The 25,356-nt window shown below is 35.1% G+C and overlaps 1 protein-coding gene across 3 annotated transcripts; it reads right to left on the reverse strand.

Moving 5' to 3' along the window:
• Nucleotides 1-1,604: 1,604 nt before the first annotated feature.
• Nucleotides 1,605-25,246, reverse strand: NUCKS1 (nuclear casein kinase and cyclin dependent kinase substrate 1). 3 transcript variants are annotated; one of them, XM_015890810.3, is made up of 8 exons: nucleotides 25,021-25,246; nucleotides 14,443-14,492; nucleotides 12,757-12,862; nucleotides 9,517-9,569; nucleotides 8,902-9,051; nucleotides 7,572-7,724; nucleotides 6,298-6,444; nucleotides 1,605-5,334 (listed from the first exon to the last, which is right to left on the reverse strand). In XM_015890810.3, exons 1-8 carry the CDS (start codon nucleotides 25,035-25,037, stop codon nucleotides 5,135-5,137), a joined length of 876 nt encoding a protein of 291 aa, XP_015746296.1. In that variant the 5' UTR covers nucleotides 25,038-25,246; the 3' UTR covers nucleotides 1,605-5,134. The 3 variants fall into 3 exon arrangements, with proteins under 3 accessions (XP_015746296.1, XP_007422215.1, XP_007422216.1); XM_007422153.4 differs by having other exon boundaries at nucleotides 6,298-6,447; nucleotides 25,021-25,244; XM_007422154.4 differs by lacking the exon at nucleotides 6,298-6,444 and having other exon boundaries at nucleotides 25,021-25,245.
• Between the last annotated feature and the right edge of the window lie 110 nt (nucleotides 25,247-25,356).

Consider the following 25,356-nt stretch of genomic DNA (forward strand, 5'->3'; position numbering starts at 1 on the left):
GATCTGTTTTTTCAGTTTAGGATCATGTGATCCCATGGGCAAATTTACAATTTTATAAGCAGTTGTAGTCAACTATTTCCAAAGGTTTGAATTCAGTAGCTCAAAAACACTCAGGTGAATTATCAAAAAGCCTTAAAACAGGGAATATATAAATACAGTTAAATATAAACAGTCTTGATACACAATTTGTAGACTATTACTGATTTTGATAAACAAACTGATACTTAGCATATACTAGCCCTCCCCAAAACTGTGCCCTCCAAATGTATTAGACTACCAGTTTCATAATTCCCTAGTCACCATGAACAGATATTGGGAATTATAGTAACTGACATCCAATTTGTATAGAGGGTGCCAAGTTGGGGTAGGTTGGCATATACAGTAAAGAGTGGAAAAAACACAGAAGGCATTGGTATGGGTTATAAAAGCCCTTTTATAAAGCCATTTTTAAACAAAACCAAAAAGTTTACAAAAGAAAAAAAGATACAGAAGAATAAGTTGCTTAATATATTCAAAAAACAAAAATAAACAAAAACAAAACAAAGTAGGGAGAAGGAGAGAGAGAGAGAGAAAGAGAGAGAGAGAGAGAGAGAAGAGAGAAAATAAGGGGGACACAATTCCAACATGCTGAACAATAAAGGGTTCTTTTCCATGTTCTCTTTTAATACAAAATACAAGCCAAGGGTACACATATTTAAAACAGAGCTCAATAATAGATATGCAGTCCTGGGAACCCTTCAATAAAAAGCAAAGCAGGGACTGAGTTTTTTTTTTTAAAATTGCAAGTACATACAGAGACTGGAATATGTAAAATTAAGTAGCACGAAAGACTGTCACACAATTCTACCAATGCATGTTGCATCAATAATTCACGAACATGGTCAACAATATCATGTTCACTTCAACCCCCCTTTTAAAATTCATTTTTATATAAAGCATTAGAATTACATTCAAACTGAACCCCTAGTACCATGCTGCAGATTTCACTCTCAACGGACTGGCAATTTTATTGGTTAATTATCATGACTGGTGGCCTTGGCACCCCATTTGAATGTATGCTTTCCAATAATCTGGAGAGAATTAGAACCCAACAAAATAGTTAATTCCAAGACAAATATCCACTGCATTCACTTTAATCAATTTCTATCTGATACAAAGAGCACTTGCTCCATTTGTTGCCTTTCTCTCTCTAAAACTTGGGAATTTTTAGGGTTTGACTGTGCCATGTTCCTGATAAACAAATTATGTAAAACTCTTATATACAATTTCTGTAATAATTGTTTCTGCAAAGTAAACCACAAATTTCTAACACACATTAAATTGTCAGACAGACACCCATGCATGCGTACACACATGCGCTTTCATTCCCACTCATACAAGATACTTGAAGGGGTTTTCATGTTATGGTGGCTATAGCAAGTTTATGTTCTGCCCCAATGCTGTATTCTCAATTAAAAAATCCCCACCCAGGTATATAAAACATATGCATAATGGTATTTTACATTCATACCAAACATGCTCTGATGGAACCATTCCGTTTTCTACTATTTTGAACAGCAGCAGGTGGGTCAATCGATCTTTTCAAAAAAGGTTAACACATCAAATCAACATGTAGTGAATGCTTTAATAGACTCAAAACAGAGAAGCACTTGCTTTAAATGTTAGAAGAGTTTTAATAGAAAATAATGAAGTGTAAGCTCTCCAGCAAAGCAGTAAACTGAAATAAGAATGTGGAAAGAGATACTAAAGCCAAGCATCAGCTTAGTTTTGTTTATGAACCCTGGGCCCTGAAATTATTACAAGTATATCCATACCCAGCTTCTACACTGTGCATTTCACATATGGCGCACTGTCCCATATGAACATAAGAGGGGATAATCCCAGACTCCAACTGAAATTGGGGGTGAAGGAAAGGAGAGTTTCAGTAACAGGATGACCAAGCTTGAGACCAAGCCATTCAGATCCAGCCATTTAATGAAGTTAACTGAAAAGGGGAAAGAGTTAAATCTCCCCATAAAATACTAATACGATTTACCAAATACCTAAAATCATGGGAATCGATTTCCTTTTATTTTATAAAATCATGTGTCAACATTATGATTTGTTATAAAAAATAAACACTCCACAGAAAAATTACATAAAGCAAAAGCACCAATTTCTACAGCTCATAAATTTCCAGCATGTTTATAGCATTTTTTCTTCCTTAGCTCTATTTAGTTAAGCTGTCTCATATACTTGGGTAATGCTTTTAAAATCAGTCTAAAAGTATTTTCAATTAACAGTTTCATTATTTGGTGCAGGCATATTACAATTGAGTATATTCAACATTTATATCACATCAACCACCCGAATGCATATACATTTCCATCTTTTTCCCCCAATATATTTCAACATGATTTTTTAATATCAGATCAAACTAGTCATTATGCCCCTGCATTTGTTTGATCTGTGCTAAAATATTATACTGAAGAGAAGTCATCACAAAGAGTGTATCTAAACATTATCCTTTTACAGTGTGCAAGTTATTTCTTCAGTATTATAGCCACCATTACCCTTCAGGCCCCAAAGGTAAGGTGCAAACACACACCTTTCAAAACGTCACTGAAATTTTATGTATACCCCTGTTGCTATCACATTTATATATGAAGTAATAACTTAGATACACTAAACATATTTGCTTTTGGTTTTTCAGCAAATGCAAGAAATATTTAATTAAAACTACTACATCAAAAAACCTGCCATTCCCAGGATGCAACCAATATAGTCTGATTAACGCACACTGGAATATACCTATTTGTTTATCTGGCAACACTTGTTCTATGGAACAAAGTAATGAACTAATATAGCTATTGCATCCCTAGAATACCTCACATAAAAGCAATATACACAGAGAGACAGAAGTCTGCAAAATAGAATGAAATATTTAAAATATTATTTTGCTACTGTTATGTGAACAGCAGGGGAGAAAATTAATGTTCAGTCTCTGGACTGTTTATCAAATGGGAAAAGGCCAAACAACCACTATCTGAATTAAGAGATTTCAAGAGCCTTGAAAATATTTTTGTCCAGGAGTTAAATGCAAGGATCAGTGAAAGCACAGCATTTGATTTAGGATTAAGAAATCCAATTGCTATCATTTATCTGTAAGAAAAACAGGAAGAATCTAAATGGCTTTCCAATTCTTATTACACACCAATGTATCTGTTAGTAAAAGGACAGAAAGAAAAAGAAATGCATATTCTATAAAATAAATTTGAATCAGCAGCAAAAATATATGGAAAGATTGAAATATATTGCTGGCTGACCACAATAATTAAAAGGTAATCACTCCAATCCCTGCACATTTGGAGCAACTAAATATACTAGGTCACCAAGCATTTATTTGTAGGATGGGATAAGTCTGTTTTGAACTTACAATTCAGACATAAGTAATACATAGCTATAATACCATTCAACACTTAAACCTCAATTAAATTGGCAAAAATTACTCAGCCTGGATTGGCTTCTGTCACAGGAGAAAGTCAAAACATTTCCACTTTCTAGATATTGTTCAAAAATTAATAAGCCAACGTCTAGATCAAAGCTGTCACTTCAAGCCAGTATGAATTTGTATTATTTTGCTAAAACGCCCCAGATTTATATTTGAAACAATTATAGACGCAAGTAGTATTGCTTTAAATAAGAAAACAAAATAAAGGGGATAAGCCAAGTATTTTTAAAATGCAAATTATACTTTGCTGGGTTTGTGGGTATGTATGTGTGTGTGAGAAAGAAAGAGAAAACCAGAATGGTACTTCATTTTCACTTTGGCTTTGCAATACTTATTAGGTAGGCCTAGCCTACAAAGAGAATATTTTTGGGGTTGCCATCCATTTGGCTTTTTATAAACTTACAATATATAAGCAGAGATCAAACGATCTGTCTTCAGAACACTAATACTCAACCTCTATTTAAAGAGATTATGGTTGAAGTGAAAAGTGAAAAACAACTTCAAATTACACTAAATACGGCAGTTCCTTTTACAAGGACAGAAAAAAATCCAACTTATATTTAAATTGGAAATGTCATTGCATCACTTAAAACTTACTGAAATGCTAATTCTGGCAGGATTTTGTTGTTATATCCCTCATGTCTTCCAGTTTACACCCTGTTCCTTGTTTAGCCTAGGTGTCCAGCTTCTGCTAACCAACAAATAAGACCTGGTAGTGAACCAGCACTCACTCTCCAGGAAGGGAAGTTAAGTAAACAGTGAGGGGTATGGTAAAAGACAAATTACGTTGGTAGAAGCAGAGTATTCTAACTTTGTGGAATATGAAGGGAAATATACTTAAATCAACACCCAGTGGTTGAATAAGATACTGTGTCATCACCCATTCAGTGCATTGCTCAAAAATTTTAAAGCAATTATTCCAGCTTCCAGAATTTCTCCATGAAATCAAACATTATGGAAAGAAAGCACAAAAAGCACAGGAATTTTATAATAAGCTGGAAGGATATGAATGCATTTTGGCCAACAGAAATGCTATCCTAACAAAGGATATAAATGGTATAAACAGGTATGACCTTCTCAAAGCCTGGAACAGATCAGACTAAATTATTATTAAAATAACCTTAGCCATTAAATAAACAGTGGAACCCCAAAGATTCAGAATATTGGAACTTGCAATGCTTAATGGAATTCAAAATAATTCAGGTACAAAGGATGGATTTATGCCAACAAAAATGCTATATGCAATAATCTACTGTTTTTGGATTCAATTAAGCAAACTGCCTTCCCAGCTTTGGAAAATCTATTTGTTAACTATGATCTTCAAGTGTCAGCTTCAATCTTATTGCTTAACAACTGTAGTAAGCTTTCAAAAATATATCTTTAGTTAGCTGTTAATTTAAATCTAAATGGCTTTCAGATTTGTTGGGGAGAACGGAATGGCCAGTAGAGACTGTGACATCAAAACATAAAGGTTTTCTTAAAAAAAAAACAAAAAAACAGAAGAACTGTACTATTAAAACAGCTAAAGTAAAAGTGGCATTCACAGCCCAATAGTCAAGCCACAACCAAAACCATGTTCTACCCCCTAAGTATATCCTCTTTTCCTTACTCTCTCTCAAAAAAGTTTCTCTCCCACACCACCATTTAATCTTCACCAGATGGGACTTCATCTTCAGACCCTTCATCCCCAGATTTATCTGGAGGTGGACTAACTGATTTCTTCTTTTGTGGAGGACTTTCAGGTTCATCATCATCATCTTTGGGGGATGGGTTTTTTTCTTTTGATGTCTTTGAAGCTGTGGAACGACCTCCCTTTCCTTTGCCCTTTACCGGACTAGGTGTAACTGAAGAAAAAAAAAGCATCAAAACAATAGTAAAATATTTTACTATTACAATACGCACATTTTAATAATTAAGATATACATCCACTGGGTATCAAATCTAAGGGTTTTTTTTTTCTTTTAAACATTGCTTTCTAGTAATCTAATAAAACAGGATCACATTAACTCTTGAACAAAGCCAGGATTATTATGAAATCATACAGGACTGTTATTCAACAAAGAATCAAGTTGAACTCTTGCTATCTGCATTTTGATAGTAACGTACAGGCAGCCTACAAGCAAGTAACCTTCTTGTCAACAAGCTTTGGTTGACAATGCTTGCCTTCCAATTTTCCATAAGCATGAGCAGCAAAAAGATGATAATGAAAGCAGTTTTGATACAATAGGACTTTCTACTGTAAGTATAGAAGGCAACAGCATTTTTGAGGATAAACAGACATGAGGGTAGGGAGTAAAATACAACTCTCCTATACATTTTTCCACCTAAGCTGAAAGGCAATTTCTAATAAGCAACATGTAACCAAATAAGTATTGTGTTATTTGAAGGGGTATATAGTTCTGTATATATCTGAACATGTGAAAATGAACAATTCTTTTTTCTAACAGAATGAAGTAACACTACTCGTTGGGGCTAATGGACACTAACATCACTTGTTTTAATCAGCACTGGCAAGTGGTCTGAACATAATACTGACAATGACGACATCAGAAAAATCCCATCAACTTCAGTCACTATATTTCTTTGAAAAAAGGGATAATCCACAAATGAACTTTTAATAACCTATTCAATTACACTACACACATACACACAAATATGGATTTAACATTAATTGGGAATGATTTGATTCATATCCTTCTAAGCACACAAGATGAAGAGCTGAGAAAACATAAGTACTTGCAAACAAATTTCATTATGTCATTCTTAATGGATGTAAAATAAGAACTTTTGAAGCAAGCTAAGCTCACCTGTAGCCTTTAGTCTTGGTTTAGGCATTTTCTTTTCTTTCCTTTCTGGTTTGGATTTCTTAGCCACTTTTTTATTCTTCTTTTTTGAACTGCCATAGTCACTATCATCATCATCTTCCACAAGGAAGTCTTCATCGCTGCCAGAATCTTCTGTGCAGAGAGAGAGGAATGAAATGTCTCTAAGAAGAGCTGTTCTTGTTCACTTGGAAGAGAGACAGAATGAGGGAGAGAGTCTGGTAGGCTGATCAAGAGATAGGAGTCAGTATTCTTGGCTTCTATATCCTGTAACACACTTGCTAGAACTTGGAGAAATCACGACTTCTGTGCCTCAGTATTTCCTCATGTAAATCTGCTTTAGGGCTTGTGATAAGTAGAATAATTATTTAAAATAGCAGCTGCATAGGCAAATTTCTCCTTCCCTCAAGAGCAATTAAGGCTCAAAGCCTGACCATTTTTACACCAGCTGTTGTAGGTTCTACATCAAAGCCCTTCCCAGCCTGTCATGATTGCTTTCTTGTTCAATACGATCTTCCATCTTGTAGCAAGTTGTAGAAGTGCCCTTTGCAGTCAATACCAGTAACATTACATACGGAACACAGTATCTTACTCTTCCTAAAACAGACTTCCAGGTTTTGAATCCAGGTTTCCATGATTCTAGTTCATCAGTTCACAGATTCACTGGGTTTCTGTTTATTTGATACATTCACTGCAAATTTCTCATGGGTCCCCACCTTTCACCATTTAGAGCAAGCGTCTGTCAATTTATACAACAGACAAGTTAGAAAGCAAAATATGTACTGCAGATACTTTAACACAAATTGGTTTTTAAACTTTTGCTTTATTCTAACTGTGAAGATGAAAGGATTTGAAGCCCTTCACTGTATCGTGAAGCCAGATAAGATGGTACTTGTAATAAAATAAGACTGTTCAGACTATTGCCCAGTGCTGAAGGTAAAACAGTGACGAGTGGCATTTTTAACATTAACATTTGCATTTCTCTAGCAGAATATTACCTAAAAATTGCCATTGTCTGAAAAGATTTTATGTCCTGAATTTTAGGGACAGCTTTTTAAAAAATCCTCTCTTTGCTGCCAATAGCCAAGCTGGACATCAAGTATATCAACAATGATATGAATGTAATGCTTAAGAAGCTGAGATATCAAGTTTGGTTGTCTGAACAATTAATGTGGACACCGCATCACATATGGCTGCAGATTGACAGTCCCATTCATATTTTCCATACATCTGTACATGTGCTACTGAGTGCCACTTACTATCCTGAAATGCTGCCTCTTCCTCTTCCTGATCTTCCTCCTCACTTCCCACATCATCCATTAGCATTTCTCTTTGCTTGGAAGCAGCTTTGGATGCTGCTTGCCGCTGCTGACGCACATTTTTGTGATCTTCTTTCTCATCCTCACTGTCCTCTGTTATAAAGTCAGAAAGATCACTAAATATTGACAATTCTGTATACATTCCCAATTTAGGTAGAAATAAATAGGTAGAAATAAAACTCCATCTTTTCACAGTGCAGTTGAGTTCATTGACTACTACTTGTATCTGATAATTTGCAATTTACAATTATTCTGTATATGTTTTGATGCAAAATATTACTGGTAATGGAACATCCAGCATTAAATTAACTGACAACCACATCATACTCAAAAGCAAAAGCAGGGATAATTATTACTCTTGATCCACACACAGAGCTTACTTTCTTTTCCTTCATCCGGCCTTCTAAACTAAGCAAAGGTTTATGGAATGAATGAATTCATTCATATGGGGAAATATGAACAAAATAAGAATTAAGACACCAATTAATTAATTAATTAAGACACTAATCAGAACCAAAACAGTGGGAAGAGACCAGGATAAACAAAATAGGCAACAAAGTTTAAAATCTATTTTATGAGTCTGTGTATATTATGACATATTCTTTGTACACCTTCAACATGCCTCAGAACAAGAAACAACTTGATTTATTTCTGATTTTACTAGCTTTCATCCATATAAATGGTTGCTTATGTACTTCAAATTGGTTATTTAAATTACAAGATGATTTGTTAAGATTTCATGAAACATTACAGGTAGTTCCCAGTTTAAGAATTAGTTCCATTTCCAAGGTCTGTCCTTAAGTCAAATTTGTATGTAAGCCAGAAAAGTATTATTGTACAATACTGTATAAGTAGTGTTGTGCAATGAACTTGAACCATTGTATATTTCACTCGAATCATTGTGTATTTAACTTGAATTTTGCTACCGTTCGTAAATATGGGTCATCTGCAACCCAGGCATTCTCAACCCGGGGACTATCTGTACCTGAAGTTGTCTGTCAATCAATCAATCAATCAATCAATCAATCAATCAATCAATCAATCAATATCTTGGATTTTTTAGCCTTTTTATCTTTCTCTTTGTAATTTTGGTTTTATAATCTTTTAATTATGTATTGCCAATTTTAGTTTGTGGTAAGCCGCCCAGAGTCCCCCGTTGTGGGGAGATGGGCGGGGACAAGTCAAATAAATAATAAATAAATAATAATAATCATGTATCACTTAGGTATTAACTGATTTTGTCTTTAAGTACGTCATTGGAAGGCATTACCTGCAGCCCTTTTTCTAGATCTGGAACCAGCTCTTTTGTTCTTGTCAGGCTTCACTTTTTTTCCTTTTTTGTTCTTTTGAGAACTTTCATAGTCACTGTCAGCTTTACCATCATCTGCTCCTATATCATCCTCACTGCCAAAATCTTCATCTGAGAAAAAAATGACAGAATAATAACAACAACTTTAACACCATCAAACAACATCTGCCTATCCTAGGTCCTTGGGAAGGACTCAATGGGTGGATAAAAATGCCAAATCCAGTCTGGGTGACTATGCAATCAACAACAGCAATAATAATAATGGAAATATTCTTAGAAATCTGCTGTAGCAGGGATGGGAAGGTTCTGTTACACCCAGACACCCCCACCTAGGATGGGTCTGGTCAATTTTGAAGAATGCTGGGAGTTGAAATTCAGCAACAGGCGTCCCATCACTGTGCTACAAGGAAAACAAATCGTATAGCACTAACTATTCAAAGATTAATTCCACATAACAGGAATAAGTAGATGATTTAAACCAGAAAGCGTTAAGGGTTTCAGGCAATAGCAACAGTGAAGTAATCCATTACCTATTTTGATCTAACTGCCATTAATTTACAAAAATGGCATAACTACCTGCTGAGTGTGAATCATCTCTCTTTGTCTTCATGTCCTTTTCTGAGTCTTCACTGTAAAAAGGAAAACAATTTTAAACTACTGGCAAAAAGATTGTTGTGATGTTGCTACATTCCTAGATGGAGTTACAGGAACAACTAAATTGGCTGATGTTCATTTTACAGGATATTATTAGCTGCTCTAGAAATCAATCAATAGTAAGTTAGTTTTCAACTCTTACACTCCTGCAAAATGGGATAATGAATGTAACTTGGAGCTTAACTGTGAGGTCTCAGTACTAAGGGTATATCTTTCTGAAGTTCATCAATGTCACAGCTTTCTCAATAAGGTTTGATTTACAGAGACAGCTAAAATTTTAGTAACCTGGCAAAAACATTTCTAAAAAAAATGCAGTTTTAGGAGCGCCAGTTGAGAATTAACCTGCAGCTATTCAGATCTTATTCAAAAAGCTCAAGTGTACATCTTATACATACCATCAGTTCTCCATTTTTCCTACTTAGGACAAGAAAAGAAAATAGGTGCTACTTAATATTCACTTTTCCCATGACTTATATAGTGAAAAAAAGCAAAGGATCTTGGTATAAAATATTCTGCTCAGATGGTTCAGTGAAATGCCATGCCCACATGCCAATGACTCTTCACACCCCTTTCATGGTTACACCAAGACTGGGGAGCTGTCAGTCCATGATCTGAGCTGTTTCATCCTAGGCTGTTTCCAGTCAATTTTTCTTCCTTGACCTCACCACGGCTTCCTTGCTGCCTCAACTACTTGCACATTTGGTGATTATAAGTGCTTCCTCCTTCACCTTTCCTGATGGAAGTGGAAGGAACATATTTTATTAGAATTTTAAAAGCTATAGTCAAATATTATGAACTTGTTATACAAAATTGTCATCCTCCCTTCACAGTTCTTGTATTGATGTACTGTGATGTGGAATGGAAAAAGTTAAGCTACAAAACCTTGCATAAGGGCATAGAAGAAGCTGGCAATACACAGCATCTGTTCCTTCCATTTCTGTAAGGTCATTAAATATATTTCTATTCAGCAGTATCTGCAAGTGGGAGCAAAATAGGTAGGATGACAGTTGCTGCACTGTGATCCAAAGCCTGCCCCTTTTGTATGTGAGCCAACATTGCATGCACATACCAAGGGGTAGGCTTTGATTGTGGTGCTGCAACTGTCATCTTGCCTGTTTTGACACCACTCCCCGCAGACACTCCTATTCCTATTGCATTTCACTCTTCGTAAATAATACCAGATGGAAAAAGATGAAACAGCGCTTACACAAAAAGATGAATTGTTGTATATACAAATGAAATTGGCTGATGTTTTAACAATTAAAAATATGTCATACAAATACTGAAACAGAAGAATGGTGTGGACAACCTTTTTACATTGGATTTACAAAAGCGGCTTGTTAAAGTTGCCAATGATTTTGTGAGAAGAAACAGACAGAGCATGAAAAGAAAACAGATGCTTGGACATGATCTGAAGGGACTAAAGATTGTTGTGAGAAAGGGGAAAGAATATAAAGTCGGTTTATTTGATCAAGGTGAAAATAGATGGTTGCTATTTCTGGTAATGTTTAATGGATTTAAGCTGACTAAGACTGGATGACAATGTTTTAAAGGTTTTATTTATTTAAAGAGATGAGATGGGGGGATTGGTTTAAATACAAAATGAGATATAAATGTAAAAGGAAGGATTCAAAGTGGATTTATTAAATACAGCTTGTAATAGTTACATTGTTATTTCTGATAACCCTTAATGTACTTTTGCTGATTAAGGAGTGATGAGGCTTTAAAGATTTGTTTATAGAGAATGGGGTGGGATATGGGATGAAGAAATGGTTGGTTGCATTTTAAGAGACGGTGATAAGTTGTTAATGTTAACTATACTTGCTGGGGATGAAAGGGGAAGTTTCTTTTTTCTTTTTCTTCTTTTTATTTTTTTCATGTATATATATGTGTGTGTATGTATTTATATTTATATACATATACATATATCTTTTGTAGTTTGTATTACTTTTATCTGTATAATGTAATCCTTTAAAAATTGTTATAAAAAATGGAAGTAAAGGGTGTAGGTTGACCTACACCAGTTTTATGTCTCCTAGCAGAAAGATGCAGGTTTTTTAAAAAGGGGTAGGTAATTTAAATAAAACAGAAATGGTGTTTTGGCTGCCTAATTTTGTTCATTTATTTACTGAAATTTATTTGGATTATTTTCATATTTAAGTGGTGCCAAATGATTTTGGGTTGTCAGCTTTTCCACTTACAATAAAAGAGAAAGAACAGAATTAATGATAAGTTTTTATAAATCTCCAAAAGATCTCATATTTATTATGATTTAAATAGCATTTCCTGGGCTGTTTTGTATTTATAGTACAATCCATTCTTAATGTTTAGTATTCACAATACAATATACTTTTGGATTCTCCAGAGGCATCCAAATACATTGTCCACCTATTGTCTTTTCATTTTTAAAGGATTATTTCAAAAAGACAAAATGTAGAATGGTGATGGGAAAAAAGGGTGAGTTACAAGAGAAAGATAACACTGTTCGTTACCCCTTAAAATGCTGTGAATAATAAAACCATGAGGTGGAAATATCACATGATATTTTACTTTAGGTGATATCACACCTCAACAGGTGAATGATATTTTTTTCCTTCAATACATAGAAAAATCTTGTCTGCTACACTCCTTCCTCCTTAGTGTTTATTCTCTGAATGTACATCTAGGCATTTATTTTTTTGTATTGAATTTTTAATTGCCTAGTTTCATAGTCAATTGAAATAAATTAAAATACAGAATTATATGTATATACACGCACACATTCACACACACACCAAACCTAAAACAGTGGAAACAATCCAATTGTACAGAATTAAATACTCCAAAGCTACATCTAGACCAAAGTAAAAGATTAATATCAAGAATTAAAATATGCTGAAAGTATTGTGATTTTCCAGGTCTTTGATACCAGAAAAACAAAACAGGGATAGGAAAGCTGTGTCTTCCAGATGTTGCTGAACTATTGCTCCCAGCAGCCTGTTAAAATTGTCAATGGTAAAAGAAACTAGGTGCTGTGGTTTAGCAACCACTGGAACATGCTATCCTTCCATGTTCAATGTGACACAGAGCATTATAAGTCAAAACTCAGCATTTCAAATTGGACCCAATTTGTGGGTCAGTGAATACTGTTACAGATTTCATAGAAAACTATCTCCAGCTTACCTGTCCTCCTGAGAATTCTTTCCAGACCTCCTCTTACTTTTTGCTTCTCTTGGTGATGAACGTATTTTCTTCGCTGGAGGGGCTGAATCTCTACCATATTCTTCATCTACACAATAAACAGGATTAAACAGAATTAATAAATAAGTGACTTACAAGTCTGTCAGTTTAACTTGAAAGTCACCATTAAATATAACATTCTGATAAAACCGAACAATTAAATTTTGATCAGAAATGCTGAAAATCCAGGGTTGCTGTTGTTTAAAATAGCATTCTGTAATTTCTGATATTATCTGATTTGAGTAGTTTAAGTTTGCTACATTTTATTGCATTTATAAATAGGGAGTTAGATGGAAAGAATACTGAGAATGTCAAGCAACATTTTTAACTCTTCAAGAAAGTAAAATTCAATCCATTTGTGTTAAGCGAGATAAAACCTCACAACAGCCTTCACCAGTACATTTTTTTTTTGTTTTGTAGTGGCTTGGCAAAGGAATTTCCAAAACACATTGGGCTTTCACATAATTATTTTTACTGGCACTTGAGGCATTTTCTCCCCCTTCTCCTTTTTTTCTTTTGTTGTATAAACACTGCTTTAGTACACATGGGTGAGTTACAAAGTACAAACTTCTCTGCTACAGATGAACTGACAGCCATTACCATATTGATTTTTTAAGAGAATTACATAAATTCATTATGATAGCCATATACTGTCTCTATTATTAAAGGTGGCATGACTTACAGTATTAGATACTGAAAAACATGAACAAGAAGTTACTATTTACATTCATGTTCTAAGTTCAGCAATTAGTTTTCAATGCTAGGGCTGTGCAAAACTTTGATTCAATCATGATTCAATCAAATCATATCTTACAATATATTTGAAAGATAAAATAAAATGAGGTAACTTTGAATTAATCTGAAGAGTCAATGGACGAACATGCATACACACACTTCTTGATTTTGTCTAATTCACACATCCTTATTAAAGTCTGTGGAGTCCTTGGTGCTCTCTGAGTTTGGTTGTTTGCTTGCAGATATATGTATATTGATGTTGTTTTACTGTTGATTGGGACCTGCCCAAAGTTTGATGTAAGATGGGTGGCTATATAAATGTTTTAAATAAATGAAATAAATAAATAAAATCATCAGGTAACATCATTGCACTGATGATGTTACCTAGTTGGGTAATGAAAAGTCTGCAAGCATACAACCAAGCTCAGAGAGCACCAAGGACTTCACAGTTCAACTCTGAGCTAAATATATTCTCTTCCTGTTTCTGATTTTATAAAAATCTCGTACAATTTATAATTAAATTTAACAAATGATAATAACATGGAATTTTACCATATTTTGCTCTTACTAATTAACACAATAACAATTCCAGTACCTATGAAGTTACAGGAGGATGTCTACTATCCAAGAAAGGAAATAAATTGTATAGGTTTCAGAAATGTTAATGGAATTGGCATTTCTCAAGAAACTGAGAATAAAGTTTTTAGAAGCATAGAAATTAAAAGGCTTTATATAAAAATAGCTGGGCAAACAACTAACTTAAAGAACCACTTCAGCACAATCCCTTATAAAATATATATACATATATACAAACTGTTTTTCAACCATTTGTTGCCCATCACTTTTCATAATTGTAGAAAAGTTTCCACATTTTTGCTTAGAAATGATGCTTACCTGCATCATCTGATTCCTGAAACTGTGAGTAGTCTACTACTTTTCTGTTCCTGGAAGAGAAGAAAAAAGTATTAATTTGAGGAAACAAAGTTAAACCCTCTAGAACTGATTTTTAATACAAAGACAACTTAGATACTAGTTTTCAATTCAGTACTTCCATTATTTGTTTAGATTTTGACTAAGTAATAAAAAGGTTTGGTCAATTAGGGTAAACATACATTTTGGAATATTTTAATAGCTTTTTTCCTCCCTAAATCCACCCAGGCAGAAGACTTGCAGGGCATTCAGATGACATAAAGGATTCCCTAGTTCCTGCAGCAAGTAACAAATGATGTACCATTTTAGTGACATTTGTCATTACTGTCTATATTCAGAGATGCCTAAAGTTACAGCAGCTGACCAACAGAAGCACTGTGCAATGCGGCTAAGGCTTGCTTCTGACTGGTCTAGTTAGCAACATTGTCATGAATTTTTTAAAAACATGCAACTTACATAGCAATATTTCTGATTTAGTGAATATTTGAAAATATTTATACATGTTCTAATAATATGGTAATCAAATGACAACAACTGAAGGGAGGAGAAATACTGCTGAAAATATTCTTAATTTCATATAAATTAGAGAATGAACTACTGTATCTCAAAATTGCAGAGAACTTTGTATCACAATTACTTCATCAAAACAAACACAATTTGCAGTGAAAATCACATATCAAAGGTTTGGATATTCTTCCTAGAAAAGAACTGTGAACTTTCTAATCAAAACAAAATATGATTTGCTCTGATGTCTAAATGCACCCATTATAAAAGTGGTTCTAATTTGTAATAGGTGGCAAAAAATAGATTTCATATACATATAATTTATACACATTTCTGAATTACATCCAAAGTTAATTCTTTAAAATTCAGTAAGATTTTTAATTCCAGAGGTATTTAAAAAACAACTTTGACTCTTTACCAAGTAACTTTGCTTTTCCGTCTTATTACATACACAATTTTCTTAAAGTACATTCTCATTAAAAACAAGAGTATAATCAAATTACTAATCGAGTTTTAGGCAAAACACTGGAATGCATTTTGGTGCAACAAGTTATATGAATGCATCTTGAATGAGAGAACATGCAATTCCCCATAAAAGACTAGATCCTGGACTCTGCTACAATACAAAATTCATCCACCATCAGAAATATTTTCATTAGTTCATGAAGTATGCCTTCTAACCACTCTCATGAATGCCTTGTCTAGTTTCTACTTTAATCAAGCTATGGTTCAGCATCCTTTGTCCATCCAGATATGTATTTTCTAGATATACACTATGGCACAAATTAGTCAGGGCCATGACTTTCCTTTGGGGTTATGTGTGATCTTAGCTTGTTAAACTGCCTTAAGCTTATTTGAAGGCCTTCAATCCACTGAGTAATTATAAATCACTTGACTGTACAGAGTCAGAACTTGCAGAATTTTTCTAGATGTTAAAGAATTCTGTGTTTAAGGAATTTTCAGTCTAAATACTGATTGTCTTCTTCACACCCACCTCTTTCTTTAGTGTCAGAATGTTCAATTCTTTCTAAATTGCTATTCATATAGAATAGACTAGGTGGAGTTTTGAGAAAAGGACCTGGAAAATACAACAAGAGCAATTTGTTGTTTACTGATAGTAAAGCAGCTTAATTTTCAAGATAAAAATAATTTTCAAATGTAGCAAAATGTGTAGCTGACCCCTCAAATACAAAATTATTCATGTGGAAGATTTGCATCATTTGATCTTGATGAGTTTGGTGTGCTTAAAATATTATAAGAATTATATTATGTAAAAATCATCATCATCAAAATATTTTTTATAAGCTTACTACAAAATTTTGACAGATCATGGCAATTTAATGATCATGGCTCCTCCAGCACCAACTCAAGAGTTGGCAAATTAAAAAGAGGTTTAATACAGTATGAACCACACACACATGTGTATATGTATGTATACAGTATAAGGTTCACAAACCTAGTACAATTTAGATAAGGTAGTGAAGGGTTGATTATCATAATGGCACTAATAAATTTAAATTTTTAACTTTCAATTTTTTAAAAATCTGTACATTGAACACAATGAATTGTGGCTACATAACATTTCTACTTCTAAGCTTCTTTTACCTCCTTTCTACATAATTTTGACTTTATGATGCCAATGGTGCTTCAAAAGCCAATAAATAAGGTGTTGGGGCTTGTAATGAGCTATGCACACATTTCACAACTCTGCTGTCCTCTCACCTCTCTTGCTCTCATAACTTCTGGGAGAAGCCCAAAGTTTGTTACTACCAACCATTTCAAAGCAATCCTCTCTACCTGTTTTCTCTGAGATACCAGGGAGGAGGCAAGTGACCATCCTATTCCTTCAGCAGATGATCTCGTGGGGAGGCATATGCTAAAAATTAGATCTCTTTCCTAGACTGAACACTATGATTCATTCTAAATCTTAATTTGGAGAAAGAAAGTTGAAAAGAAAAAGAAAAGAGAGAAGGAATGAACAACTGTTATCTGGGGGGAAAAAAATTACTATCACCTTGGGGACTAGCTGTCCCCTCAGTCCTCAATCTCACACACCAGAACAAGTTCATACAGCCTAGATTTCAGTCCATAACATGAAACAATTTACATTGCAGCTAGCTCCATCAATCCTAGCCTGCTATCCAAATTCATAAATTCAAGCTTGGTTGTTGTTGGCTAAGGGCTTTATCCTTACCCTTCCTTCAGCCAGCTTTGGAGGATAAAACATAAATCCCCAAAGGCAAAGCAAAAAAATGGAAGCTGCCCTCCCCTCTTTTAAAAGCCCACTTGACGGGGGAAAACCTCCTAACCAGCTCCTTAATATTTGATTTTCTTGGGCTTCTGTAAAATCTGCCTGTATCTTGGAATAAGTCAGATAATTTTTCTTTAATCCTTTCAAGTCTCTGGATCTCTTGAGTTGCACATTGCTCACCCCTGAGTTAAGGAGTCACATTTGTTGTCCTCCATGACATCTAAAACTGTTATGTATTTGAAAGCAGTTCACTGGACAAAATCCTTGCAAAGTTAACATGCAAGCCAAAAATTGTGGTTTCCAAAGTCCTATATGACTTCCCTCTGGACTTGGCTGAACCTTACCTTCTGCAAGAAAACCTTAGAATGTTCTTCCACCTTGTTCTCCTTCCTTGGGAACTTTTATTATCGTCCCTATTATAATTCAAAGTCATTTAACTTGGCTACTTGTGATATCTGTTGAAATACAGCTCTTTATGAAACATGCTTGTTCCATAAGTTAGGCCAATTCTTGATTACAGCCTATTTAGAAGAAAAAGAAATGCACCATCCTTTTATTGTATAGCTTAAGGGTAAAATGAAGTCCAATAAACTTAATACTTTCCCCATCTATTTTGTCTTTTTTGCAGATTCTATAACAATATCCTGTACAATACTTCCTCAGCCTCCTACATTGTGAGCATGGTGATGTCCCATCTATTTGACTGACTTAGAGCAGACTATTCTGTATTTTATTTTCACAGGCATTTCATCTGTGTTTATATTTGGTTTCTGTCAAATAAAATAAAGAAACACTGAAAAGAAAATAACTGGTATAGTACACAAAGTCCTACATTCCACTACATATCAGGCAATCTATCATGTATACTGGTTGTAATAAAGGTCTGATAAGGAAATGCATAAAAGATAATACTCTCCATCTATTAAAAATGTTGAATTTGTTAAGAAGCTGCAAATTCTAGGTACAAAAAACTAACAATGTGAATACTTAAACTGTAAGTAATTAGTCAGATTTTGACCACCTTTTAGGAAACGTACACTGTACAATCAGTGGAAAATCTGATTAAAATCAACTCATCCTATGTGATGGTGATGCTAGTTTGGACTTTGAAAGCTCTGAAATGACAACCATGAGAATCCTGAAATACCGACTGCACGTATCTAAAGCAGTCCATTTGCTGAAGGACCTTTTCCAACTACCAAATTAAACTGCTCTCCACCCATGCTTTAGTCATCAGAATATCAGCATAAAATTGCTATCCCTGCTACCAAATCCCTCTTCTGATTCTACTTGTCACTAGGTGGTAGAGTCCTTATTTATGGAGTGCAGGGCATATAGAGAAAAACTACTGTACTGATTAAACCCTCTAGGTTGCTCCCTTCCCTCTTTCTCAACAACATCACACACCAGGAAACCATCAACCAATCACAACTCTGCAGTGATTAACAGATTGATTTGACAGTTAGAAGGACCCACGGGTTTAGGTATCTGTCAAAACCTATACTGAGACAGCTGATCTGGGAAGTGGGTGGGGGCTGCCCTAGCCTTCAGCCCTAGGCAGTTCTCCCCATAGACCCTATGCTGAGAATGCATATAATCTATGAAATGGCACACAATGCCTTACTTCTCCTGCCACCCATCCCAGCCCTGGAAACTAATCACCAGGGTGTCAGGAGAAGCTGGGCAGAAGAAGCCAGCATTTCTTGGCAAGCCAAAAACAAAAAAAACAAACAAAAAAACAACAACACACACACCACACAACAACCCCACAACCAAAAGGCTTTATTTAAAAAAAAAAAGATAAAATTCAGTTTAATTTACATTTGCTTTATCCTATTATACTTCACAACTGTACTACAAAATAATTTGTGATTCAACCTTCGTATTCAGGTAGGTTCTCCAAACCTATACGTTCCAATACTTAAGTGGAAAAACCTGAAGTATTTATTTATTTATTTATTATTAAATTTGTATGCTGCCCATCTCCCCCCAATGGGTGACTCAGTTAATCAGATTAAATTACACCACTAACCTTAGATGCCATTTGCAGCCATACAGCTTGTATATTCCTCCAACAGGGTCTGGAAATACTAGATGAATGCTAGTGGTATTACTTTTCTCATTATTTGCCCAGAGTTTTATAAAAATACAATCTGCTGAATCACACAGAATGTAAATTTGTGTAATAAATAAAATAAAAAATAGAGACAGAATTTCAGAAAGATACTCTTCCAAAACCTCTTGGGTGTTTATGCTATAGGACTAGTTCCCATATCTATTACTCTGAGATAATGAAATGGTCCTGTATGATATGGGTACATCCTATACCACTACTGTATCTCCCTAGGAAACATGGCTGATGGACTGAATAACCAAGCCATGTGCCTGTCACAGAGACACCATTCAAAATTCATAAGTATTTGTATAGAATAAATGTAATTGTTTGCTAAATTAATTTTATTCTAGATCATGTCACATATAGATGGATACAGTAAACAATTAATTTTGATTTCATCTTTGATCACATCAAAATCATAAATATCAGGAGAATTAGGCCTGAACAAAACTTTGTGTCAGGTCAAGATCTAAAATAACTGGGATTTTCATCATCATAATACAGTCTAATATGATCCCTCCTGCTGCGAATAAATCATTACAATTAACCGTGAATTTCTTCCACTAAGCAAAAAAATTGCTGTGCATATTTTTCCTGTCAATCTACTTGAACGTTTCTTCTCAAGAGTTAAGTTAAATTCTGATTAGTGATCACACTTGCCATTTCCACCACGTTCATGCCAAAATTCTTGAGTAAGTTCAATCAGCTTCCTGTTTTGGATCAAAATCTTAAATTCAATTAATACTGAATCATACCTCCTGTGAATCTAAAATCACAACAGTTGATTCTGAGGTTATTCCACCATATTTGTAGCAGCACATCTGCTTTATTATGGCTACATAAACAAACGGATGAATGCTGAAAACTATATTATTCCTTTTCAATCTAAGAATAAAGACAAGAATTATATTATTTCAAAATTTGTTATTTTTTTCTAATATATTATAACCATTTATGCCACTTCTTCAATATTTACATTCTGCTATATACTAGGGAGCAGGAATGCAGACTCTTTTGACTTGTGGCCCTGTACAGCTTGAAGTATGCCCACTTGGCTCATATTGCAAGACCCCATCTCAGTAGTGTGAGCTCAGCTTGATATAATTCCATTGCTTTGCCATGTAACAGTAAGCAGAGACATTACTCTGCTAATTCCCAAACAGACTTTTTTCCTCAGCACAGGAGTAGATGTAAAGTGCTTTTCTGTGCCTGCTTCTGCACAGAGAATGAGGCTTATGCGGCTCTGCTTTTCTTAGTGCAGAGCAAGCAAGGAGTATTGTCCTCTGCTTGCTCCTACATGTATAAACATATTACATCAGGGGCAGGACTTTTGTCCAGGATGAGATTTATCCTTAGAGCCCTGCCCACTGACATAGTCCAGTCTACCAACAAGAGTAAAAAATCAATTCCCAACTAAAACAAATTCTCTAGCCCAATTACATAATCAAAAGTCTACGTTGCCAAAATGTTCTAAATAACCCCTTGCACCAAAAACATGATAAAGACATACGCAACAGAAGAAAAGTAGTCTTCTTTCTTTTTATACTCAATGCATCAGGCTACTTTGATGGTAGCACTATTTATGATACCTTGAACATTTTGGAAAAAAGATAAAAGATATAGTCATTTAATATTCAAATTGTATGAGAAGCTTTCTTTACACCCAAATATTTTCCACAAGGAATCTTTAAACTTTGTAGTAGTTAGATAAACATTTTAGCATAGTTCTTTCCATTCTAAACCTTGCTTTGTATTTGATAATCAAAACAATCAGATTTTCCTTGTGTTGACAAATCACAGTAAAGCAGTAACAAATCCAAATTATGCCAGATGTTGGAAAATAAACTAAAGAGTTGTCTGGTGTAGAAAAATGAACAAATAAATTTTAACAACTGAATTACAGAGCACTTTAAAATAAAATACTCCATTAATTAATTTTTTTTAAATTTGTATCAGGTATTATGTAATGATATTGCTAAGCAGTGTTTTACTCCATTTGTGATTTGAATCACTACAATGAATACAGTTAATTTAGGATTCAAAATGATAAAGATTTAATCTAATACAATGTACAGTTATCTATCAGATAATTTCTCAGGCTTTGCAGATCTCAAACTCAGATGATTATATTAAGTTAGGAATTTATAAATAACAAATCAAATTGTATTAATCTTTAGCTTTTCCTCAAGAAAAGCACGTTTTCTCCCTAAGAAATTTAAATCCATGTAACTGACAAGTTTGTCAGTTAAAAGTATCACACATTTAATCACAATTCTAGGTAAATATGAAAATACAAACCTCCCAAGCATACTCCCACACACCCCTTCAAGCATGTCAGTAAATCACCATCCTCTTAATATTAAAGATTTGCATTTTCTAGGTTGCTCACTTTCACTTTAGAAAACACCTAACCAACCTATTTAGAGCTCTATTTTTTTCTTCTTAACCTACATAAATGCAGATATTCTATTGGGGATGGACAGAAGGAAGCTTAGTGAACATTCTTTCAGCTTCTCTTCCCTATTAAAATTTAATTCCCAAAGAATTCATTCAGCACTACTACTTTGCCCCTCAAATTCATTTGAGAGGTATAACATCCAGAAATTATGGGCTACGAGGAAAAAAGCATACCATCTGAAGATTTTCATGGCAATCTGGAAAAATCAATAATTAAACAGATTCATTTCATTCCAATTACTCTTTAAGATCCATAGCACATTGTATATAACTTAACACTAACTACTCTATTTGGTAGCGCTATGGCATTTAAAAATGTAAATGCCCTAATCAATTATAGTTACAAATATTGTTAAGAATAAAACAGTTAAAGATACTTATTTATATCTTAGTTTTGTAGGTAGGAAAAACATTAAAGAGTTGAAAATGAATGATTTGGTAAATGTTTATAAAATGAACTTGAAATAGATGAAATTCACTAGAAATCTGTATGTCTAAACATCACCCATTCAATTTATTTTTTTAAGGAAAGCAAGGCTTTGAAAGATCCTTTTTTTAATCCTACTGTCATAGACTGAAGTCTTAAACAAACTGGTTAAGTTTACTCTTCTGCTTACTTGCTTGTTAACTGTATGAATTTTCACTAGAATTAATTTATTTCACAAGTAAAAGAAAATAAAGGAATCTGGAGTTCATTCGTTACAGCTACTGTCTGACAGGCTCCTTCATTACAGGTTTAAAGCGGGCCTAAAATCTCATTTTGGCTTAGAACAGAATTAGAATTTTACTGTTTATTTTAGCATAGTGCTTACTACCTTATTATGTTTTGTAATTAGAAATTTAAAGTTTCGGGAAATGTTGAAGCAATAAAGGATTTTCCTCATTTTGTTTTGAACAAAAAAATTAGAAAAAAACAAAACCTCTGTGCTATTTTTTTTAGCACTATGTACATATGTGGGTATCATTCTCAATGCTTTGAGTTTTAATGGAGACAAGAACAGATGACCAACCTCCAGATTAAAAGTCAGCAAGAGTAAGCAAGCCCATGAACAAAGGAGAATTGAGTTCTTCTCTTGTGAAAATTAATGATAGTGCCCTCTGCAGGAAAAAAACACATTCCTATCTTCATATTTAAAAAGTTGTACTGCACAAAACGAGGTCAACAACTTTTTAAGCTATTATGCATTATCAAGCTATTTTGCATGGTGGCGTAGGTATTCATTTTTTTATCAGAACTTTTTTTTTATATATATGAAAAAGGAAACACATCACAAGAATGCCACATTTCATTGAGATTTCAGCATTCCCATCTATGAAGTATTGCAGAATTTTAATGTTCTTGCTTGCAAAATCTTATGAGACTTCAGACAAGAACATTGAATTCTCATGAGATTTGGCAACCTCATAAGATTTAAGTCAGTGAAGTTCCATGGACATCATCACACATGCTACTGGTGCCAAACCTGTTATAAATATTCTTACATAAAAGTCTTCCTATTAGTTTTTGAAATTACTTTGAAAAATAAAAGCTTTTTGTTAAAAGTTTACATAACCTTTAAAAAAAGTTATAAGATTTGGTAATCCTACTTTTTAAACTAAATACTTACTAGTTAATTCTAAGCAATCCCATGTTTAATATCTGCAGAGGTAATAACTAGCATGAGAAGAAACTGAATGTTGAATGCACTTCTGTAGAGGAACAGAACATAAAACTAAAAACACAGAGGAAATGTTGATTTACTACAATTGCAAAATTGCTACTCAGCATATACCAGCTTTCTTATCCAATTGTATCTTCCATAATTTCCATACTTCATGGCTATGGTACAACCTGCTGGGAATGACAGAAGTTGTAACCCAATATACATGTTTTAAAGCTTATATAAAAGCTACCGTGGTGTATCAAAGAGTGGATTTTGATTGGAGCAACATGTATTTAAATCTTGTTGAGCCAGATTTAGCATAAGAACTTCAGACAAGTCACTCTTTTAGTCCTGGTCCACAACAAATGATAGTTAGAAGAAACAGAAACTCAGGTTCCCATTTTTTGGCTGGCCTTAAGAGCCAAATTAGAAATATTGAGAAATTTTCTCGTTCTTCCTCTGTTTACCAGGCAGTCTTTCATATCTATCCTACAGGAAATGGAGGTGGGAACTATACTACACTGACTGATTGAGCAGAAAAGCAGTCAGGGAATCCCTTGTAAATAGAGAGTATCTTGGCATGGTCAATGAGCCTAGAATAGCAGTCAAAAGGATGACCTGAGCATCTTGGCAAAACTGTCAAGGAAAGAAGTTAGCATACATATATAAAGGGCTTCTGGCTTTCTTATCCAGGGTAGACAAAAATTCCATACTTCCTCACTATGCAGGAAAATGCAGATTCGAACTTTCCATCAGCCACAATGCTAATTAGAAAGCTCATCTTCAGCCCAATCCTTCATAGGATTGCTGGAAAATCTATAATTTGAAACAGAGCCACGTATGTCAATTCCTTGGAAAAACAGCAAGATTTCAATATAATACATGGTGAAATATAAGGCTGTTTGAGAGTCTTTACTTCAGGTCCGATGAAACTGCACCCTTTCATGAGAAGACATTACCTTGCTTCTCGATCAGTCCTCTATAGTAATCTATTACCCCGCCCAATCAGTAAATCCTTTCCCTATGAGCTGCTCACCCTTGCCAAGAAGCTGCGTCCCAACACGTATGTACCAGCAATGCTTACAAAAAGGCTTAAGAAACACACGTCGTGTACGGTGTAGTTCGGCATTTCGAGGCCCTGGCTTCTTCCGGGGTGAAACCGCTTCCAAATCTTCGAGACGGTGTCACGCCGGACTGGCCTTCGTTCGCTCTTCGCTGACGATGCGCACTAAGAGAACTAGGGACGCCGCCGCTTCTTCCCACGTCGAAGCATGGACTTTGCTTGCGCTAACCTTAAGGGGCAGCATTGCATCCTGTAAGGAGGGACCTGCAGGGCGGCGGCAGCGGCGTGCCATAGTCCCCCAACTATCGAGGAGCAGCACGCTGCATGCCTGCACACGCCCCTCCTCTCTGCTCTCCCGCCATACCTACTCGGTCCCGGCCGTCTTCCTCCCTCGCGTGGGACCTCCTGGCCAGCTCTGCTTGTTCCTCCGCTCCAGATCCGAGGATGGCCTCCGAGAGGGAAAACCAAAACAGCCCCAAGGGCCTTTCTCCATTTGCAAAGGACTCACCTGACAGGCCTAGACATCTTGGCTGGTTAAATCGAAGCTCGGAGGCGGGCGCTGGCGACGAAGACGACAAAATAACCGAGAAGCGTTGGCACTGTTCTTGCTCGCCTTCCCGGGGGGGGCGTTAATCCCCGGGTCCAGCGACTCAGGCCGCCGTCCCGCGCCCCAAACCTGGCTCTCTAGCACCGTCAATGGCCACCACTCGCAGCTCCCCCCCTGCAAAATGGTCGCACTTCGTCCAGCAGAGGGGATGCGCCGAGCTGAGAGGACAGCGCAACCTACACCACTCGCATCTCCTCCCTAATTTTTTCATTGGTTGCTTCACGGACTCGCTAGGGC

This window comes from Python bivittatus, unplaced genomic scaffold (assembly GCF_059951505.1).
Source record: "Python bivittatus isolate LINGU-HERP-01145 unplaced genomic scaffold, Pbiv_v1 ctg000700_np1212, whole genome shotgun sequence".
NCBI lineage: Eukaryota > Metazoa > Chordata > Lepidosauria > Squamata > Pythonidae > Python > Python bivittatus.

Bases quoted from the DNA above. Each gene is read 5' to 3' on its own strand.
- NUCKS1 (XM_007422153.4), bottom strand. The intron at 12,863-14,442 runs GTAAGCATCATT...TTTATTGTGTAG, and splicing joins TCAGGAATCAGATGATGCAG to ATGAAGAATATGGTAGAGAT. The intron at 5,335-6,297 runs GTGAGCTTAGCT...TTTTTTCTTCAG, and splicing joins ACCAAGACTAAAGGCTACAG to TTACACCTAGTCCGGTAAAG.